Below are 3,375 nucleotides of genomic sequence, written 5' to 3'. Positions count from 1 at the left end.
ATATGAAAGTTTAATGTTTATCAGTACATTACAGAAAATAATGAACTTTATCACAATATGCTAATTTTTTGAGAAGGACCTGTATAAATGAATACATTTTGTTCAGCATTAGTTAAAAGAAAAATGCTCATAACTTCATTAAATTCAAAAATATCAAGGTAAAAATTTGGCCTGGTAGTAGCTGAGAGTCTGTAGGGTTCGGCTGTTCTCTGTTGCTGGATCTTAAACCTTTGCTTGCATGTGTCAGGTGCTTGGTACCCCAGGGAAAGCCGGTTCCGGGTTGGACCCTCTGCAGTTTGACCAGCCAGCTGAGGTCTTTGTCCATGACTCGGGGGAGCTGTACATTGTGGACGGTGATGGTGGCATGAACAACCGCCTCATCAAGCTCTCCAAAGAACACCAAGTGTTATGGATGCATGCAGAGAAAGGACAAGGCCTGGCTCAGTTCTACATCCCCCACAGTGTGACAGTAGATACCGCCCAGAGGGTGTGGGTGGCTGACAGGGGCAACAAACGGATCCAGGTCTTCAACTCCATCACAGGGGACTGGCTGGGCACATGGGGGAGCTGCTTCACAGAGGACGCCCCCTATTCAGTTCGCCTCACTCCAGACAAGAAATACTTTGTTGTCGTCCAGCTAAACACCAATCAGATTTCTTTGCTGGATGCACCACCTGTAGGCCTGATTGGTCAGTGCAACGTGATCAGTGTGATCCAGCTGTCTGAGGATGTGAAGCCACACCTGGTGGACCTGGATCTGACAACTGGAGCTCTGTATGTGGCTGAGATCGGAGCTCAGCAGGCTCAGAAGTTCATCCCCTTCAGTCTGGGTGGAAGTTTGCATTAAAGTCCTGCTGGGGCTTAAACTGAAATATTTAAACATCACAGTTGCTCAGAAACAATGAGTCTGCCAGTCTGATCTTATCCCATCTGTGGACAATATTGTTTTTGCAAGTGTCTTTGTGTGTTTGTGAGTAAACCCCGTCTGTTGACAAAAGAGTTGACGAACAACTAAATTGATTTTAGTGAACATTTCAGGAAGTAATCACTGAGTGTACGTCTACGATGACTGTGTCCAAATTCAGGGCTGCGTCCTCCGAAGGCCGAATTGGTCGGCCGCTTACGTCACTGCGCCGCTGTCCAAATTTAAAGACTCCTTCGATGTGGCTGACAAATGTGTCCTCCTTTGTCCCCGATTTGAGGGACTGGTCCGATGGATCCTTCTTGACCCAGCCTATCCCATGATGCAGTGGTTCCCAACCTTTTTAAACGTGTGTACCCCCTGAGCCATTTTGTCATACCCCCTCTGTCAAACGTAATGGTGATTCTCCAAAACTTTACTGTACTACAACTGATTATTAAATGAAAATTATTTATCTAACCCCCTAGAATGTTTAATTCTCAGACATTTTATTCTTTTCAATTCACTTTACCTACAAATATAAATATTTTACCTTGAAATTGAATAACCAGGTAATGGCAGGTGAAGGAACACATCAAAATGTTCCAAGCTGTGAGAATATAGTAATAATCAGTTTCTAACTATAGGATTTAGAGAGAAAATCAGTAAAATGTTAAATCATCTGAGGGGAAGACAAAACATTTAATTTTACTTCTGGAAATGTGTTTTAAAATGATCCTAAAAACAAACACCTGCCATCTCATCCAGTTTCAGTAAACTGTAGTGAAAATTATCACCATGAAAGGAACAGGGCTGCATGGTGGGGAAGTGGGCAGTCGTGTTGTGTGTCACTGCACCAGGGCAACACATGAACATTAGGCTAAAGGATGTTTCAGATCATTTGAACTGGGCTCTGAGGAAAGTTAAAGAACGACATCTGTTTGGAGAAACAGTTTAGTTCTGACTAGACTGAGGAGCTAATGGCTAGTCAGAGCGGGACCAGGATCAAAGGCTCTTAGAACAGCTCTGACCTCACAGCTTTTTATACACAGTTAAAAAGTCTGGAATGACATTTTCAGCATTTTCCAGGTCTGAACAAGGGAAAGATGAGCAACAGTTTAGCATGTTTTTTTACCTTAATACGTGTTCAGAACCACTCACAGTAAATGTGAAGAGTGAGTCATACCACCAGCAGCGCTGGGCTGACAGCAGGATTTATTAGCTCTGTAGCTCGTCCCTACAGTCAGCAAAACAACAAGGACTTCATGCTCCTTATATCACTTCCTGCAGAATTTGACTCCGCCTTCTGCGAGTGACATCATCACTGAAGAGGGGAACTCTGTCGTCCAGGATCAAATTCTCTTGACATAATTCCTGTTTTGGCTGGTGTTTCTTTACGTTCAGTCATTATGTGTTGAATATATGTTCAGGCATCTATTTATATAAAATCATCAAGTTAAGTAAAACAGTCACATTTAGCAATATTTACAGTTCTATCATAAGATAGATATAATAATTTAAATGAGTATGTAAACCTAAACCCCAATAAATTTCTTCACAATTATAAAGAAGAAAACAGAATGGACAGTCATTAATGTTTCCACACTTTATTATTGCATTTTCAAATAAATAAATAAACCTAAAAGCTCTAACATGCTGGGTCTGTTATCACTGAAAATAATAAATATAAATAAAACTTTGATTCATGTACCACCAGGGTTGACATCTTACAGGAAATGTAAAGTTGTGAAATACTTTATTTATTCAGTGTGTAAGGTCAACAGGAACCATGTAACTTTAACTGTTTAGTCAACAAGCTCGTGTATAAAAATGTAAATTAATAAAAAAAACAAAGGCTTGTCAGTCTGTCAGGCATGTACCTGGTACTTACGGGTATCGGGTATTAACTGGGTACATACATTGTAATTACAGGATATGTATCTGGTACTTATACAGGAATTACTGAGTATGAACTGAGTGTAGTGATTATTTATGGGGACATACCTGATCCTTACAGCACACTCACCAGTGTTACAACCCCCTGGCTCAAAGGGAAGGAACAACAACAGGACAACACAACAGCTGGGGGTCACTAAAAACTTTTATTCTAACTAAAGTGTAGTTGTAGAGGGAGGCCAGCAGCCACGCTGCAGCAGAGGAGGTGTGGCCCCTTTAATTAGGCCACTCCCACCTGCAGGTGGTTGGTATGATTACAGGAGAGAGTCTACCTGAAAAATGAGACACACACAGATGTTGTAATAAATTCTCTACTCACTGATCCATGTTCCAATGCAGAAGGTGGTGGTAATGTACCTAAAAGTTGTTTGTCAACTAAAAAAAATCAGAAGAAGAAGAGAAAAGAATACTCTCATAGCACCAGGGATAAACTTGGTAATTTCAGAGTATATGTTTGGTATATGAACGGAGTATGCAACAGGTTTCTTACACGGGGTGTGGGGGGGGGGGGGGGGGGG

At 41.4% G+C, this 3,375-nt stretch overlaps 1 protein-coding gene across 2 annotated transcripts in view; it reads left to right on the top strand.

The window, feature by feature from the left end:
- The window catches only part of LOC106530602 (NHL repeat-containing protein 3), a 7,297-nt gene extending 6,300 nt beyond the window's left edge, over nucleotides 1–997 (top strand). For both annotated transcript variants that reach the window (XM_014026254.1, XM_014026253.1), the window contains exon 3: nucleotides 248–997. In XM_014026254.1, coding sequence (XP_013881708.1) covers nucleotides 248–847 — 600 coding nt within the window. In that variant the 3' untranslated portion in view covers nucleotides 848–997. The remainder of the gene's footprint in view (nucleotides 1–247) is intronic.
- Nucleotides 998–3,375: the final 2,378 nt, after the last annotated feature.

This window comes from Austrofundulus limnaeus, unplaced genomic scaffold (genome assembly GCF_001266775.1).
Source record: "Austrofundulus limnaeus strain Quisiro unplaced genomic scaffold, Austrofundulus_limnaeus-1.0 Scaffold537, whole genome shotgun sequence".
Classification (NCBI taxonomy): domain Eukaryota; kingdom Metazoa; phylum Chordata; class Actinopteri; order Cyprinodontiformes; family Rivulidae; genus Austrofundulus; species Austrofundulus limnaeus.
This window is presented reverse-complemented; position numbering and strand designations above follow the sequence as displayed.